This window comes from Colletotrichum phormii, assembly GCF_030913505.1.
Source record: "Colletotrichum phormii strain CBS 102054 chromosome Unknown BDP81scaffold_18, whole genome shotgun sequence".
Lineage (NCBI taxonomy): Eukaryota > Fungi > Ascomycota > Sordariomycetes > Glomerellales > Glomerellaceae > Colletotrichum > Colletotrichum phormii.
Window position 1 is genome coordinate 364,602 of NW_026851460.1, and position 15,006 is coordinate 379,607.

The following is a 15,006-nucleotide window of genomic DNA, read 5'->3' on the forward strand; positions in this document are numbered from 1 at the left end:
GACGTCGAGTTGGCTCCCTTTCAAATTACCTCGGGCATGATTAGTGAAGTGGCCTACGAAAATTGCGAGACTCTGCAGAGATATGAGGCAACGACAGCTGCAAACGGATTAGCCAATATTTATCTTGCAGTTTCTAAACGTAGTAGCAGCAAGATATCTCCGGCGGGGTCGTTAAAGAGAAGTACTTATCTGTGTCGAGCACAGTCATCGCTCACGGATTACCCTCCGGATCTGCCCGTCTCAAGTCCGAACTCCTGTGGTGGGTATCAAACTGCATGTTGATTTTCCCTTTGATGAAAGATCACTCCTATAGAGTCTTGCCCTTCTCCGAGGGACACTGTTCCATGAGCGAGGCTCAAGACTTTCCCCATCACCTCCAGCTAGCATACTCGACGATGGTGGTGACTACTTTAGTCAGGTCTTCCTTCATCAGTTAGTGGTACCTAGTAAAGAGGTTCATGGCGGAGTGATACACAATGTGATGGCACCGCAGTATTTCACCACAATGTGTAGCAGGGTTAGTTAATATGATAGACCCCTGTGAAGCGTTCGTGTAGATTTGACAGCCCATATTCCCGGATCCGAAGGTGATTATTGCCGTACCACCATGTTAGACCAGCAGCAAGGAACTTCGGATTCCGTGCTGAACAACCCGTCGACGGACCCGTCGTGACAATTCGAACCACTGAAATGCTCCTAGACACCTCCGACGTCGCATTGCGGCCGCCGGACTTGGCCCGACGCCCCGCGTTCTCGACTTCTCCCCGGATCCACATCCATGGGGGCGGGGGCTGTACGACTCGGATTCTGAATACGACAAATCCGCGAGGAAACCCGAAACATCTCCTTCCAAAACGCCCCCATTTCTCTGACCTGTTCAATCTTTCAACTCCTATCTGGTCTCAACTCATCCCGTTCATGAAACCCCGCTATACGTTGTCATCATGGAAGCATTCGTAAAGTGCCGTGAAACCCGACCTCAACTTCTTCAAAGCCTCCTGGCCGCTCTTCCTCCACTTGACAAGTCCCTTGAGGAATTCCGCGACGTCGTAATTCTACCTGATGGCTACAAAATCGACCTTCAAGTCGTCCGCCCGCGCGGCGTAGACGAGTTAAAGGCGGACAGGCCTCTCATCCTGCTCTGGCCGGGCGGCGGTTTCATCGTTGCCGGCGTCGAGCCGACAACCCGCCCCGCTCGAGAATTCGCACTCGAGTTTGGCGCTGTGGTAGTCAACGCGACGTATCGTCTCGCGCCTGAGAACAAGTTTCCCAGGTCTGTCAAGGACGGATGGGAGACAGCTGTCTGGCTTTCGAAGAACGCTAGTCGGTTCGGGGCGGATATCAGCAAGGGCTTTGTCGTTGGCGGGTGGTCTGCCGGTGCGAATATTGCCGCGGTTGTTAGTCAGAGGTCTGGCGTCGAGGGACTGGGCATTACCGGTACGCTTCTGGGTATCCCATTCTTGCTTGTCAAGGAAATTGTGCCGGAGAAGTATGCCAAAGAGTGGGTTTCCCGCGAGACCAGCGCCGATTGGAGCCCGACTTTTACTACCGCTGTCATCAACGATGTGTCGAAGGCGCTGGAGGCGGAGATCAAATCGCCATGGTACTCGCCTTTTAACGACCCTGAAGCTATCCCGAAGTCACCAAAGACTTATATCCAAGTTGGCGATCGAGACCCGTTGAGAGATGATGGATTAATTTACGCAAAGGTTTTGAAAGATAATGGGGTCGAGTCGAGAGTTGATAACTATCCTGACTGGGGACATCAAGGCTGGACTATATTTGCTCCTCAAGACTCGCCTGCGGAGCTGGGGCCGAATACGATGAAGGGGATGCGGTGGCTGTTGAGAATTGGGAAGGAGTAGACTTCAGCGAAGGAGACTGAAGTTTCAGGCAATCTTGGAAAAATTTAGTAGATTCAGAGAATTCGCGCATAATAAAACACAGATAGAGAGGACATCTTGTCGGGTCAACGTCCCTACCTATCTCTTTGAAACTACAGCCAGGCGCAACTTAGCGGATTGAGGCCAACACCGATAACTTTACTTCTCGACTTTGCGATGAAGCTCTCGAAAGTCTACTTCAAAACATTCCAGGCAATGATAAAACCTGCCCAATGATTATCTGCCTGAGTCTCAGTGTCGAAAAGAGACATTACATGGATAAATCAACCATTACTAGTACTGTAATTAGGTACTGTGGAGTAAGTCCCGGGAGCATCGTACACCGAATCTCAACACAGATTTGGTGGAGGTGACGTGAAATACAACGCGCGATTCGCTCCTTGACCGCGAATATTCTGTCGACATCAATATGCGTTATTGGTTCTAGATAGCGTTGTCGTAGCTTTGTTTCTCCGCTTTCGGTGAACGGTGTGGATAATTTGAGCTGTTGCGATGCTGGGGCCGGAGCACGTCATCGGAACTCGCGCACGGAGGACGCTTCTCCCATCCGGCGAGCCCGGTTCGTAGCGCCGGAAGACGGGAAGTCGGCTTAGCTAACAGCCAAACTCTTAAAGTCTCGTCTCTGAGCGTTGCGCGATCATATTCACCTTCCGCTTTCGATTGAAATGATCAATTGAGCGAGAAGTTTCAATCAAGGTGAATCGCAATGCAGTTCAAGACATCAGCGTTGGCCTCCGCGGCCTTGCTTCTCAGCGGCAATGTTGCAGCTTATGGTGACGCCCAGACTCCCCTCGTCGGCCCCGACCTGGATGCGATATCGCCTTCTTCACGGCCGAACATCGTTTTCGTCTTGACTGACGACCAAGACCTGCACATGAACTCGTTGGAGTACATTCCGCTGATTCAAAAGAGGCTCATCGAAGAAGGAACACTGTACAAGAAACATTTCTGCACGACGGCTGTATGCTGCCCATCGCGTGCAAGTTTGTGGACGGGCAAATTGGCTCACAACACCAACGTCACCGACCTCAACCCACCATATGGTAAGATAGTCTCATCCACCCACATGTCTGATGGACTTACGTCGAGATGCATGGACATAAAGCTGACCGGGGTCTGCAGGCGGCTTCCCCGTCTTTGTGAAGAACGGCCACAATGAGAATTACCTGCCCATTTGGCTGCAAAACGCCGGATACAGCACCTACTACACAGGCAAAATGTTCAATGCCCATACTGTTTGGAACTATGACAGCCCGCATCTGAAGGGCTGGAACTCTTCTGTGAGCGTCCTGCTTGACTAAACAACCAATCTCTCCCGCTGACCCTGTCTCAGGACTTCCTCCTTGACCCAAACACATACGACTACTACAACGCCACCTTCCAGCGTGACCATGAGAAGCCAGTCAACCATCTCGGCGAGTACTCAACCGACCTGGTGGCAGAAAAGGCCTACGGATTCCTTGATGATGCCGTCGACGCTGGCAAGCCCTTCTTCATTGGCATTGCTCCCATCGCCCCGCACAGCAACGTCAATTCCAGTATCCTTCTTCCCGTCAAGGGCCCAGACGACAACGTTCCTGTATCTGACGACAAGTTCCGAGTCAGCATCCCGTTAGCTGCCAAGCGACATGAACACCTCTTTGAGGACACTAAGGTCCCGAGAACAGAGAACTTCAACCCCGACAAGCCCTCTGGCGCCGACTGGATTCGCCGCCAGCCCAAGCTGACGGATGAGAACGTGGCATACAACGACAAGCACTACCAAGGACGTCTCCGTGCCCTGCAAGCAGTCGATGAGCTTGTCGATGGTCTCGTGAAGAGGTTAGAGAAGCATGGTATCCTGGACAACACGTACATCTTTTACACAACGGATAACGGCTACCACATTAGCCAGCACCGGCTGCAGCCCGGTAAGGAGTGTGGGTACGAGGAGGATATCAACATTCCCCTCATCGTTCGCGGACCCGGTGTTCCCAAAGGAGGCGTGACTGAAGCCGTCACGGCGCATGTTGATCTTGTCCCCACCATTCTATCGCTTGCGGGTGTGCCGTTGAGAGCCGACTTTGATGGAGCGCCGATCCCGCTCTCGGCCACGGACCTGACTGAGTCTCCGCTCACCCGCGAGCACGTCAACGTTGAATACTGGGGCTGGGCCATCACTGAGAGCAAGTTCGGTTTCAATGGCGATGATACGAAGCGCATCTTCAACAACACCTACAAGGCACTTAGAGTTGTCGGCGAGGGCTACAACCTTTACTACTCGGTTTGGTGCACCAATGAGCACGAGCTTTACGACATGACTGTGAGTTTACTGCCGAATGATGATCGAGTTATCCTATAAGACCTTATCATACTGATCTCAATCTAGACCGACCCCGGTCAGCTTCACAACCTCTTGCATACCGATGAAGCTGCCCTGGCCGCACGCGCAACCATTCTTGGCTACCCTTTCAAGAAGGTCCTACCCAGACTTGACTCCCTCCTATTCGTCCTCAAGTCTTGCAAGGGCACGACCTGCTCGCAGCCATGGAAGGCCCTCCACCCTACAGGAAATGTCGGCAGTCTGCTTGAAGCCCTCGCACCGCGCTTCGACGAGTTCTACATCCAGCAGACTCGTGTGCAGTTTGAACACTGCGAGCTGGGACACATTGTCGAGACTGAAGGGCCGCAATTTGAACACGATGGAGCTGTGTACTGGAAGGGTTCCAAGTGGAGTGACTGGACTTGAGAAGGCTTGGCTACATGTATAACGCGGTTTTGAGGTATCGCCGGATAATGGAAGCTCAACGGGATTACGACTTGCCGAACATTTGCCCGTCGTACGAGAGCAGCGGGGTTCCACGGCATCAAAAGGCGGTGAAAATTCCCGCAGCCAAGGTCCGCAAGTGAAACATGTTCAACAGCGTGACAGTGCGTGATCTCGAATAATCGCAACGGGACCTACGCAACGGCACGCGGCTTGCTGCTCGATCGAGGGGCCCGCCGTGCGACATCATGACCCCTCTTCCCCACATTGAGATCCGCTTCGGAACTAGGAATTGAAGCTCCCTTGTCTTCCGGAACTGGGAAAGCCAGCATTCCCCCCAACTCCGACCGGATTAGACTTCGGGAAACGCTCGACATCTTTAAAGCAAGTGAATCCTGACGTATGTCTACTCGATTCGTCATCGTCCGATGAAAAAGGTGTTTGTAGTTTGGGGAAAGTATCCCAAGAAGAACATCTCAGCTTCTACAACGACTTCCCCACACATCAATCCCGTGCACACTCAACATTTTCTCGCTTGAACACAAATTGCATTACCAATTAGGTCAAAATGGCGCCGTATCAAGGTCATTGCAACTGTGGCTCGGTCAAGGTCACAGTCAACAAGAAGCCGGATAACATCGTTATTTGTCACTGGTAGGTCCACCATCCTCATTGCCCCCACCTGTCGTTCTGAAGATTGCAAATTGACATGAAATAAACATCAGTTCAAACTGCAAACGTGCTGGTGGTCGTACGTTTGACTCTGAAATCTTCCGATTGAGCTAAGGTAGTCTGACCGTGATGGACACATGTAGCCTTCTCCATGAACCTTTTCGTCGATGATGGTGAATGGGAGATCGACGATAGCCAAAACACGCTGAAAGAGTACCAGGACTCGAACACTGATTCCGGAAATACCATTCAAGTCAGTTGAAAACTTGTTATCTAAGACAGGAACCATCTCTGACCTAATGCTTCTAGCGATGCTTCTGCGGAAAATGTGGAAGGTAAGGCTATCAACTAGACGACCCGTCCATTTGTGTACTGACAACTTGTTCAGTCCTGTCAAGACCACAACAAAGGCGATTCCCGGCAAAGCGCTTATCAAGGCATCATTGTTTGACGACATCCCAACCAAGAAGAGTGAAGTGTATGGCCAGAAAGCGATCGACTGGGCCTAGAGATGCTGTCACTAAATTTGAAGTTACGAGATGGGGCGTTTGAGGCGGGTGGGGGGTCACTTTGGCGGATGAGGTTGGGTAAAAGTGACAGATGGCAGATAGATTGAAAGTATATGTGCTTGATATGCAGTGAGAAGCTAAAAATATGGCACTTCACTCCCACCCCGAACTTGACAAATGAACTGGGAAGAGGTATTCCAGCTGCCCAATTAAAGCAAAGAGTCTATACATAGTGATCGCTTAAGTTACTTTACTCATCCACCACCCTACACATTCAAGTCCGCCCCCGTATGCCCGAACTCGCTCTTGTATGTCGTATCTACAACCCCCGTATCTACAATTCTCGTGCTGGTACGATTGGAGGGGAACGTTCGGTTGAACCCCAGGTACGGGCCCAAACTTGGTGGGAGATCCTGGACCCTCGTTCCCCAGTCACTCTCACGCCGGCCAAGAGTAAGTACCAGCTCCTGACCCTCGGTGAAGAACTTGTGATCAACCCAGCTTTTTCTGTAAGGCTGTCCGTTAAGCGTCGCCTTTTGGATGTAGATGTTTCTGTACTGTGGGTCAAAGTTGATGTTGCGGACCTTCGCTGTTCTCCCTGTTTGCGGGTGCGTGATTTCGATGCTCTCGAAGAAGGGTGGGATGATCAAGTAGACATCTTGCCCGGGATTGGGAAACAGACCCATCATAGAGAAGGCAAGGAAAGATCCCATGGCACCACTATCGTCGTTACCGGGAAGGCCGGCTGGATCAGGTGAAAAGAATGAAGGGATGTAGAAATGAGCTCGTCTTGCGGATAGAGCTGGACGACCGGCATAATGGTATTGGAAGACTGTAAGGAAAGCTGGTTCGTTGCCAATGTAGGTGATGTTTTGGTCATGCAAGAAGTTGAGCCTGCGAACGAAGGCGTCCGGGCCACCAAGGGTGTTGATGAGCGTTCCTTGGTCGTGAGGAACAAAGCTATCAAGGTCAGTTAGTCGAGGCTCCCACGGTCAACCACATTACATCTCGACTTACAAGCCATACTCCCAAAGACTGCTCTCAAATGTTTCTGGGCCGTTGTTCTGCAACGAACACGAGCTCTGCCCATCAAGATTACTGCAGTTCAGGGGGTTCTGATAGGCCCAAGTTTGGTTGAGGAATTTGGGCTCAAAGAATCCTCTGAAGCCGGTGTCGGTGCCGTTGAAGAAGGCCGACTTCTGATCCTGCCTGTACAGGTTACGCCAGTTACTGCTTGACGAGAGATACTTTTCTCTGTCATCCCCATGCCCCATGCGGTCCGCCATGGATGCGATGCAAAAGTCGTTGTAGCTGTACTCCAGCGTTCGTGAGACGCTACGAGTCAAAGTTCCGAAGCCTTTGACATCGAAGTCCTGAACGGGAATGTAGCCCAGCTTCTTCCAGCTGTCCATTCCACCACGACCGTTGACGCTCCAGTCGAACGGTTCTTCATCCGCGTCCTTCTTCACCGCTTCATAGCCCAGATCCCAGTCAATTCCCTCGGTGATATTCTTCAAATAAGCGTCCGCCAGAACGTTGTCCGCGTTTGATCCTCCCTGGGTGAGCCCCTTGCACAAACTCATGCGGCAGTCCGGAAGCCAGCCGAGGTGAACGTACGTATCGATGAGAGACCTGACCATTTGCGCAACCGAAGTTGGATCGATAATCACCAGGAACGGAATCTGGGAGCGGAACGAGTCCCACAAACAGTAGAATGAATCCCAGTACGGCTCATCGCTTTTCCAGAGGGGGTTCTCGCCAGTGTAATTTTGGGGGTTGACCATAGTTCGATAGATGCCGCTGTAAAAGTTCCGCGCGAAAGACTCATCCACACGATCGGTGTTGATCTTGATGGGACTGAGCTTACGGCGCCAAATTGCTGTCGCTTCGCCCGACACCCTCTCAAAGTTGTAATCCGAAATCTCACCCTCAGCATGTTCACACGCCCTTTCCTCGCTGATGAAACTAGTCGCGACACGCGCGGTAATGGGCTGGTCCGCAGACTTGAACCGCACAAAGGCGCCGCCGGGCAAGGGATATCCGTTGATAGACCGCGAGATAGTCATGTTCTTGACCTCTGTGCTCGCGCGGCTGTCTGCAAAGATGCCCGTATCGAGGATCTCAGCGCCATTGAAGTCGGTGCAAAAGTGCAGGACAAAGGTACCGCTGCCGAAGCTCGGCTGGAAGCGCGCGTTGCCTGTGATGCGTCCTGATTTGGCGTCCACATTGATCGTTGCGTTGTCTTGTCTCGTGTCGCCGAGATCTGAGAGGTCTTGCAGGATGAGAGGCTGTCCTGCCTGGGGGAAGTTGAACCTTATGAGAGATGCTCGCTCGGTTGTCGTCATTTCCACCCGGATGCCGGTTTTCAGGGTGATGTTGAAGAGTCCCGGCTTTGCGATTACGTCTTTTTGGTTGAAGTAGCCATACTTCGCCCTCGACTTTTTCGGAAATGTGCACCAGTTGATGACTCCGCTGGGGCAGGTTGTGTATGCAAATAATGGGAAGTTTCCCAGAGAGGGCTGTCCGCCAGTACCGGAATCATGCATTGTCGAGAATCCGGTGACTGGGTTCCCATCCAGAGTAAAGCCGCCTTGATTCGAGCTGCTGTTGGTATCCGCAGATGCCTTTGCCATGCCATAGGGTAGTGTCGCACCCACGAAGACATTGCCACCATTCCTAGAGCCGATGAGAGGATCAACATATTGTAAAGCGTCGAAATCGTCTTGGGCCCCGACTGCGGCCGAGTTCGTCAAGTCGGTGGAGGATGAGCCGGATACCCAGTTCGATGCAGCTTGTACGGCGTCGTGAGCTACATGTGAGGCTGCGTGATTAAGTGAAGGCAGATAGGTGTCTGGCATAAGCCACCAGCGAAATATCGCCGCGACGCCATGGAAAGACCACAACTCGCTCCACATCGTGACTCTCGGTTGATAATGCGTTTACTACCTGCACGACGAATGAAGTCTAAAATCTGCAGCAACAACCGCGTTGAAGATTTCCCATCATCCCTTATCATACAAGTAGGAAATGGCTGTCCCGGCCAACACGTGACGAAACGTCAAAGCTAAAGTTGGTCTCAAGTTCAGTAGAGTTTCCTCCGAGCTCTGCTGAGAACGTCCTGCATGCCACTCATGCCAGCTTGAGGCGGCCATTGGGCATCATGGCGTAAACGGCGAAAACCGGCCATCGTGTACTGCGATTCCAACCCCGCAGTAGGACTTGTCATGGACCGGATGGTGTAAACTTTCAATTCTCTTTTCATGGTTGCATTGAATCAGCTAGCTTCAGTGATGCTTCAATAAGCTGAGGTCGCAAGCGGCAATCGAATAATGTAGTCTCGGTCCCGTCGTCGCATTGATCGAGAGCCCGCTTGGACCCGACAGTTGCAAGAGAAACTTAAACAATGGGGCGGGAAGCAGGCACTGGCAGACCTGTATCTTTCGCAAACCCAACCGTTTCACATCAGAAACGAACCTTTTTTCAATCTCATCCACTGGATTTGGGCGTTTCTCGTCGTTTGTTTCCCTCCCGAGTCAGGATGCTTTGGTCCGTGGGAGTGGATTGACGGCCGCCACCCTGCCTGTCTGCCGACATGACGGACGTTACTTTGAGGAGTCCGTCGTCGTACTTCTGCTTCGAGAAGCTGTGGATGGAAGGCATGCAAATTGGACGAACTACGGCTGAGTATCCTGCTACATAGTGGCAGGTATCTGCCCGCCTACCTTAGTCGACTTCTCCCGATGATTACTACAATCTCGTCCTACCGGCTTCTACAAACACCACCGAGGTCGATATATGACCCAGGCAGCGGGCGGTTTGTAACATCGGAGGTGGGATTTCAAGTTGAGTTGACCACCTTACAATGATCTCGCATCACATTTTTCCATGCAGTCTCGAGGATCTTGGCGTCACTTCCCATTGCAGAAACGACTCAGGCTGTGCAGACAGTTTGTCCGATCTCTTTGTGCCTTTTTGAAACGTTCCTCTTTTTTCCAAGTTTCCTGGTGTTTGACTATGCCATCGGAGGCCAAACGAACGAGATGCCAGACCTAAATGTGATCTGGGCAGAGCTCTTGCGGAAACTTTGGAAGAGATTCGTGTCACGGCCATATGATTGGACAAAGCTATCCCGGATACCTGTTCATGCCCGCAGCTTACACGGGTACTGCGAGCTGCAATCTTAGATGAGAGTTGAGTCAATGACCGACCCGATGTCTTTCTCTGCATACGCTTCTCTCTAGTGCTACTCTACTAAGACCTTGCAAGCGCAAGTGACTATCTCATCCTTAGATTTCTGTGTTGAACTCATCAATAACACTTTGAGGCTTCACGAAGCTGCCTAGCGGATGATACTCGAGGTGAGAAAACCCAAAAGCTTCAGGCCCACCAATCTCAAGACCTCTCGCAGAGCCAGTCCACCGATCGCTGGCCGCGATTCCCAGAACAATGACCAATAGTCCGTACCTGTAATCTGGTGTTCCAATGGCTTCGCCGTTTTGCGCATCAATGACGGCGATAAGATCTGGCACGATGGCTAGGACATCCTCTTGCTTCTCTGTCCCGGCTTCGTGTGGCCCGGATCTGGCAGATGTAGCCTTGATTGCAGCGATGTTCTCATTCTTGAACGGAATCTTGACGAAACCTGCGAACCGCTGTTTGTTCTCCCCTTTCCCTGACTCATCCGAGGTGAAAATATCAGCGCCTTCGATGACCAGCTCCCCATAAACGTGACCCTTCCTGAGCACCCTCTCGACGCCCACAATCTTGCCCTTGAAGAGAACCTTGGCCGAGCCGTGGCCGCCGCACTCCTCAATAATGGTCTCCGCAACATTGTCCACACGATTGAGCTTCCTCGCCTTCGCAACAGCGCGACCAATTCGCCACGACTGAGAAATGGTATGTTCGACCACCCACCTCTTGGTCTCGGCTCCCGTCACCGGCGGATCAGCGACAGCCACCTGCGAGCCCATCTCTGCCAGTGCCGCACGCATAACCCGCTCAACCTGCTTATCAGATGACGCCCGCGACATCGTGACGATACTCCCATTTCCGTCGCTCATAGTCACGGGCGTCCAGATAGGACTCCGCTCGTTGAAGACCACAGGCGTCGTCTGCCACTTGGTCGGGTACGCCCGGCCCATCCAGTCGCCGTCGACTGCAGGGACATTCATATTGGTGCTGGAGCCGATCATCATGCTCTGCAGACCGTTGGCGCCGCCTATCTCGACGGAGATCATGTGCGTGGCGGGCGTGCCCAAGTTCTTGTACATCTCTTCCTGTGCCTCTTGCATCTCATCGGCGGATTTTTTCTCGATGGCTACCGTGGGTGACCCCGCGTAGCCTCCACAGCCGACGAGGGCATCATCAGGTACATCGTGGGGGTTCACGACTCTGACGACTGCGCCTTTGCGAAGCTTCTCGCGTAGGATGAGTTGTTGGGAGTATGGAGAGCCTCCTCCGCCAGTGCCGAGGATATAGCATCCGATGCTGATCCAGTTTAGGTCGGTCTCGCTGATGTGCCAGACTCGATCTTTGACAAGAGGTTTGTAAGTCAAGACATCAATCTCTTCCCTGGTGTGAAACTTGGTAGTCTTCACGACTCGATTGGCTGATACCTCATCGTCTTGGCTCTCATTCTCGCTGCTTTGCAGTACGGACGAAAGATCTGTCCGAGAATAGTCGAAGTCACCAGCAGCACGCACAACGAAGCGCGACTTATTGGCAATGTACTACCTCCGTCAGCCGACATGAATCCACGTATCCCAGACTCCCGGAATCACTTACAGCCAGGGGTATCGTATCCACATCCACGATCTGAACAGACGAAGGAACCGCACCCGCAGCAACGGCCTTCTCCTTAGCCTCTTCCTCCACTTCACCCAAGATCTCCTGGACCGATCTGGACTCTGTCGACTTGACCGTGTCCACGGTGGCACTGACACGTGCAATGGCTGCGCCGATCGCGTTGGCGATGCCCGCCCACTCAGGCTTTAGCACCTCGCTAGCTCCCCTTAGCTCGTAGGGCGCAATCACGGCACCTCCGCCGACTAGGAGTACAGGTATGTCTTCGGGCGAGGTCTTCATCGTGTCAATCACCTTTTCGAGCTTTTGCTTGACGATGGTGGTGAATTGGGCTACGCCTTGGGCCAAGGTAGCGTCTCCGATGGGGTTGGCAGGCGACGATGAGCTGGCGAGAACGGTGCAGTCCGTGGCTGTTAGAGTGCACCCTCCAAAGACCAAGGCCTCCGTTTTAATCCTATAACCAACGCTGTCGGGGCCAACTGTAAGCTTCTCGGCGCCCTTCCGGACTATGGAGCCCCCGCCTAGGCCGATGCTCTTGACGTCTGGACAGGAGAAGTTGAGGCGCACGCCGGCGAATTCGCTAAAGGCAGCTTGTTGGCGGGGGAAACCGTTGGCTTGCAGTAGGCCTACATCGGTAGTCGTGCCTCCAATATCAACTACCATGACGGCACGTTCGCTTGGTTGACGGTCCCGTACCAAAAACGCGGCTCCTCGCATGCTGTTGGTCGGACCGCTAGAGAACGTCCGGATAGGCAGTTCAGCAGCCCTCTCGCCTGACAAGATGGTGCTGTCATTCTGAGAGATGAAGACAGGACAGTTGAGGCCAAGTCTTTTCATGGGCCTTTGGAACGATTTGATGGTCTTGCGAGCAAATTTCAACACCGTTGCGTTAAGAATGGCCGCGTTTTCTCGCTCCTGGAAGCCCAGGTTGGCCACATCTTTGGAGCAGGTGACGGTGCAGCCGGGAATTTCCGAGCGTATGATGTCGCCTGCTCGCTCTTCTTGTCGTTCGGTCGTATCAATAGGGCTGAAGATGCCGTTTACAACGACGTTCCTAATACCTTTCTCACGAATGATAGCACAATGCGCTTTGATTTCCTCGGGATCAATGTCGGAGGTTAAAGTGCCATCTACCTCTAGACCTCCCTTACAGAGTGCATAGTAGCCCAAAATCAGGTCGCGTAGAGCTTCGGGCCAATCCAGGCAAGGCGCATCGTGTTTGGAGAACTGACTTGTAAGCCTGATGACGGCAACCGGCGCCAGACGAGTGGCATCTCGTTCGATGAGTGCGTTGACAAAGTGTGTTGTGCCGATGGTCACGCTGGCGATCTCACTCGGATCAATCTTGATGGATTCAAACATTGTGACGATAGTATTGTTGATGCCCTCGCTAGGATTCGTCGTTGTTGGCGACTTGTGCCATGCGATGATACCTTTATCGGGCTCAGAGGCCCGAGAGGGATCGAGAACAACGCCATCCGTGTTTGTCCCGCCGACATCGACGCCGATACGGAGATGTCGTGGTTCGGGTGCCATGATTGAACACCGATAGCTACGAGCGTTTTTGCTGTACGTTGACGGAAGACCGCACTGAACGCTGATGAAGATCGCGGGGTTCACATCTCCATGGAAAGTGGGAGGTGGGGAAAGGAAGGATGACGACCCCTCGGAGACCGAGGCCCGGGTACCGGGGCGAAGACCGGCCTCGGAGCGGCCCGCCAAGACCGGCGGAAGCGGGTAACGGAAGGCCTCGTTCAACAGACATCCGGAAAGTCATTCCGAAATTGCTGACCATAAGATTGCAGATTGTCATCACAAATTGTATCCACCATCGTAAGCTGTCCTCAGAAAGACCCTGGGGGTTTTCTTGGGACACTTCGCTCTAAAACAGAGGGGACTCGGCCTACTTCCCCCGACTGGCGATGACGTGCTCAGAAAACACCGAGACGGCCTCTTGGCATATTTTAGCAGAAGGCCAGGTCGCCAGAGATTGAGCGCCGCCGCTGGTCAGCGCAGAGTGATCAGGTTGCTTTTTGAAATCGTACAGCCAAGCGAGCGGCTTCTTTGCCCGTCTCTATCTCGTAAGTTGCCCCTGTTCGGATGCATGATGCGATGCACCATCGGGACCAGAACTGTGGGATTTCCACCAAGGAGGTCCCCATGTCGCTGCAGTGTAGTGTTTGCATGCGCGTACCAACGTAGGCTTCCGCTCCCGGCACAATCCGGTAATAGCGTCTTCTTTCTTCTGTTCTATTGCTGCGGCCCAGTCTGGAAGCTCTTCCTAACGAATGCCGACAACTCTCATGAGAGGCTAATGATATTGCGAAGGCTGGATGTCCCGGCGATCCCATCGTTCTGATTTGCAGCGATATCACGGCGAACAGAGGCCTTCGCGGACACTCACATAATCCAACAGAACCTTTGATGTGGTCGATATGTGTGTTGGAGTATTTCCTCAAGTAATTGCTTACCTGCCACGGCGAATCCTCCGGGAGACTCCATGAACATTTTGGTCCGATACATGACACAGTCGCGGGATGTGGACTGCAACAGGAGACATGAAAGCGTGCAGCTTCTGCAGTGGGCCATGCATACTTCACTCCAACAATACCGAACCCCAAGTAGTAAACACTGATGCCTTCATAATCTGACCTCATCTCCAATCCTTAAGTCTTCTGTTCCACTTTACATACCCCGGGCTCTGTCGGTGAAGACACCTGATCGAGATGGCGCATGTAAGGGTGAGGCGTGAAAGACATTGTATTTCCGGGACAGAGCTATCCGAAGCTCGGAGGGCTCAAGCGTATGGCGACATTTTGAGATTCACCTATGATGCCTGGGCTACCCTTAAGTTCTCACGCTGAAAAGTAAAAGACCGCTCGAAGCGCGATGAGAAACAACGAAGATCAATTGTGTTCTGGGCCACTTCCGTCACCATTGAGGGCGCCGCGGCACCTAGCCTTTCTGATGATGCCGTCGTGACTCTCAGCCGCGAAGATCATTGTTGAACGATTTGCCATCGAGGCACGTCGAGGATATGCCATATGATCGACCCTTCTAGCCGTACGCCAGGGACATCCATGCAGACACACACACACACATCACAGACGCTCGGCGTCGATGAAGCGGACGAGATGGACCACATCTCGCTTCTGTTGGCATGATTGAGCAAGTTTGTTTCTCGATCGGAAATCTGTCGAAAGACATTTCGTCGGGCAGCATGCATGTCTAGCATGAGTCTCTCCCGTTCAGCTGGGACGCAAAGAATCACGCTACATCCCACGCTGTCCCATTTTATTGCCTGAATTCGGTCTCGTAATAGTCCCAAAGTGGGAGTCCTGGGCCGACATATCACGTTCGGCAGTCAATTAGA

General features: G+C 52.7%; 5 protein-coding genes across 5 annotated transcripts; 3 read left to right on the forward strand and 2 right to left on the reverse strand.

The window, feature by feature from the left end:
* The first annotated feature begins 912 nt into the window (after window positions 1-912).
* Window positions 913-1,958, forward strand: BDP81DRAFT_354879 (Alpha/Beta hydrolase protein). Its single transcript, XM_060586274.1, has one exon. The coding sequence runs from the start codon at window positions 945-947 to the stop codon at window positions 1,863-1,865; it is 921 nt and encodes a 306-aa protein (XP_060441911.1). The 5' UTR covers window positions 913-944; the 3' UTR covers window positions 1,866-1,958.
* Window positions 1,959-2,610: 652 nt separating this feature from the next.
* BDP81DRAFT_408889 (sulfatase) lies at window positions 2,611-4,787 on the forward strand (the record flags this gene model as incomplete). Its single annotated transcript, XM_060589060.1, has 4 exons — window positions 2,611-2,947; window positions 3,027-3,184; window positions 3,238-4,206; window positions 4,273-4,787. The coding sequence occupies 4 exons, from the start codon at window positions 2,611-2,613 to the stop codon at window positions 4,630-4,632; spliced, it is 1,824 nt and encodes a 607-aa protein (XP_060441912.1). The 3' UTR covers window positions 4,633-4,787.
* A 54-nt stretch (window positions 4,788-4,841) lies between these two features.
* On the forward strand, window positions 4,842-6,071 carry BDP81DRAFT_434637 (Mss4-like protein). Its single transcript, XM_060590977.1, has 5 exons — window positions 4,842-5,304; window positions 5,376-5,401; window positions 5,466-5,575; window positions 5,632-5,657; window positions 5,711-6,071. Exons 1-5 carry the CDS (start codon window positions 5,219-5,221, stop codon window positions 5,829-5,831), a joined length of 369 nt encoding a protein of 122 aa, XP_060441913.1. The 5' UTR covers window positions 4,842-5,218; the 3' UTR covers window positions 5,832-6,071.
* A 26-nt stretch (window positions 6,072-6,097) lies between these two features.
* BDP81DRAFT_326715 (family 92 glycosyl hydrolase) lies at window positions 6,098-8,689 on the reverse strand (the record flags this gene model as incomplete). The annotated part of the gene is made up of 2 exons (XM_060585084.1): window positions 6,098-6,791; window positions 6,849-8,689. 2 exons carry the CDS (start codon window positions 8,687-8,689, stop codon window positions 6,098-6,100), a joined length of 2,535 nt encoding a protein of 844 aa, XP_060441914.1.
* A 1,328-nt stretch (window positions 8,690-10,017) lies between these two features.
* BDP81DRAFT_380347 (uncharacterized protein) lies at window positions 10,018-13,253 on the reverse strand. The gene is made up of 2 exons (XM_060586839.1): window positions 11,616-13,253; window positions 10,018-11,560 (listed from the first exon to the last, which is right to left on the reverse strand). The coding sequence occupies exons 1-2, from the start codon at window positions 13,167-13,169 to the stop codon at window positions 10,118-10,120; spliced, it is 2,997 nt and encodes a 998-aa protein (XP_060441915.1). The 5' UTR covers window positions 13,170-13,253; the 3' UTR covers window positions 10,018-10,117.
* Between the last annotated feature and the right edge of the window lie 1,753 nt (window positions 13,254-15,006).

Coding starts and splice junctions, on each gene's coding strand:
- BDP81DRAFT_354879 (XM_060586274.1), top strand. CDS start 945: ATGGAAGCATTCGTAAAGTGCCGTGAAACCCGACCTCAACTTCTTCAA.
- BDP81DRAFT_434637 (XM_060590977.1), top strand. CDS start 5,219: ATGGCGCCGTATCAAGGTCATTGCAACTGTGGCTCGGTCAAGGTCACA. Junction 5,305..5,375: donor AACATCGTTATTTGTCACTG/GTAGGTCCACCA, acceptor AATAAACATCAG/TTCAAACTGCAAACGTGCTG. Junction 5,658..5,710: donor TTCTGCGGAAAATGTGGAAG/GTAAGGCTATCA, acceptor CAACTTGTTCAG/TCCTGTCAAGACCACAACAA.
- BDP81DRAFT_380347 (XM_060586839.1), bottom strand. CDS start 13,169: ATGGCACCCGAACCACGACATCTCCGTATCGGCGTCGATGTCGGCGGG. Junction 11,561..11,615: donor TGGATACGATACCCCTGGCT/GTAAGTGATTCC, acceptor TGACGGAGGTAG/TACATTGCCAATAAGTCGCG.